Genomic DNA, 2,036 nt, shown 5'->3' with positions numbered 1-2,036 from the left:
CTCCTCACAAGTGTTCAGTCATAATTCAAAGCTGTTCTCCACGATTCAACACACAGTCCAGTCCTTGAGCTTCCAGGTGATGCCTGGGATAGATGAGCTTCACTACAGAGTCTGAACAGGAGCTGGAAAAACATGAGGGTGAGCAGCAAACTGAGGTGTGTGCACTGAGAATGTTTATAGATTCGTTTTCATTCCTGTAAAAATCTGCCTGAACTCAAAAGGGCAGGTTATACTCAAACCAACATCCAAAGTGAAGCCCCAGTCCTGGGACTGTCAGCATCTTAACACCAACGTCTGCCATGAAGGTGAGGAAGAGCTGCTGTAATCAAAATAATCTCTGAAGTCTTTGGCCATCTCTGTGGGGCATTCAGGTGCCTTTGTTTTTAGGTCTGCAGGTATGGTTTTGCTCTTTGCAGTCCTTCCTTCAAGAACTGGAGGTAAGTTGCAGTAGAAGGGTCTTCAAAATTGGATGAGAAACTAAAGATGCTATTTTCAACATCTTCAGGCTTCATAGAAGTAATATCCAGGAAGTAGTTGGCATTGATATGGTGAACCTGGGAAAGAAAACAGATGAGGAGAGACTTTAAGGGCCAGAACAATTCCCCATCCACTGCCTTGGCCTCTATCCAGGACACAGGTGACAAGACTGTAACAACTCTTAAAGAATCTCTAATACTTTGCAGATGCTAATTAAGCATCTGGGATCCTTCTTTGCATTTTACAGTCAGAGAAAGATGTGTGAAAGGCAACGGTTTGTTTCTTTCCCCTAGAGTGGTGACCCCTCATGTAGGTTAAGAAAACGATGAAGGTGATTTGGGAAAGACCCTGGAGGTGTAAAACGGAGCTCTGTGTGTCACCAGCTAATACCTGGCAAGCCTGGGGCACAGTCAGATCAGCCTTGGCAGGTCCTCCCCCCTGCAGACAGCCCAGCCCCTGACACATACACACACACACCCCACCAAGACACTGCCAAGAGTCAGGAGCTGCTGTTGTCCTTGACATCCAAGGCAGAGGGCTGCAGGGGGGAATCCAAGTGCGTGGCCTTGCTCGTGGCTGATCTGCTGCGACAAACTTGGGGATCAAGAGAAAGATTAACGTGCTACAAGGTGCTGAGAAGGAGATATTTTTTCCAGAGCAGGAGCACAAGGGACAATGGGTGCAGGAAACAAGCTGCAATGACTTCCCAAGGTCACCAATTCCAATCAGGGACAATGAGAACCACAAGCAGACACTGGGTTCAAGTCTGGTTGTTTCCCCACCCAGAGCTGCTGCTGTTCTGCCTCTGAAGAACAAGACATTTGTTTCAGATTTCTTGGCAGACCTGCTGTCTGTCTGGCTCAGCATCCCTAGAAGCACAGCACCTGAGGGACTACAGCCCCACAAAGGCTCGAGGAGCCAGGCAGTGGCTGGGGAAGTGGACACTGGCTTCAGAGTCTGCAGATGACCCCAAGGAGAACACGTTCTAACAGGAGGAGCCAAGTCCAGCTGAAGGAGTAAGGGACATACCACTGTGCCGTTGGGGAGGCAGATGATCATCTCCACAGGAAAGTTGTATTTCTCCAGGTGCAGGTCAGCCAGCTTGCTGTAGAACTCATTCTCTCTGTTGGTCTGTAAGGAGGCCCCAAAGGAACAGGTTTGCACACACCAAAACTAGCAAAACACTGAAGGCAGGAGAAAGGGAGGGACCAAAGAGCTGGTTTGCAGCACTGTGGTGACGGGTTCCACTCCTGAGCTGCTTTACTATTCCCTTTTAGTCAGTCTCCCTCTCACACTTCAGCTATAGTTTTTCTCCCCAAACAATAAAATCACCCCATTTTCTTAGCCTGCCTCCTCCTGGTGTTACAGAGTCACAGAATTATTGAAGATGGAGAAGACCTCTGAGATCATCAAGTCCAGCCTATAATCCTAGTGTTTCCTTGGCCCCTGCAGCCACGAGGACATGGGAGGCTTGGAGCTGAAATCCTCTCTGCCTGGCATCCTCTGCATTCACCAGCACTGAATGCAAAGAAGACAGCCGTGGCTGTGACACCCACCTG

General features: G+C 49.0%; 1 protein-coding gene across 1 annotated transcript in view; it reads right to left on the bottom strand.

Annotated features, from left to right (window-relative positions):
- Window positions 1–383: 383 nt before the first annotated feature.
- SEPN1 (selenoprotein N, 1) overlaps window positions 384–2,036 on the bottom strand; it is a 13,547-nt gene continuing 11,894 nt past the window's right edge. The window contains 2 exon segments of the mRNA XM_010003687.1: window positions 384–554; window positions 1,507–1,696. Of these exon segments, the coding sequence (XP_010001989.1) occupies window positions 384–554; window positions 1,507–1,696 (361 nt within the window).

The sequence above is a fragment of the Chaetura pelagica genome, unplaced genomic scaffold, assembly GCF_000747805.2.
Source record: "Chaetura pelagica isolate M959 unplaced genomic scaffold, ChaPel_1.0 scaffold698, whole genome shotgun sequence".
Classification (NCBI taxonomy): Eukaryota; Metazoa; Chordata; class Aves; order Apodiformes; family Apodidae; genus Chaetura; species Chaetura pelagica.
Note: the sequence above shows the minus strand (reverse complement) of the source record. Positions and strands in the feature narration are given on the sequence as shown.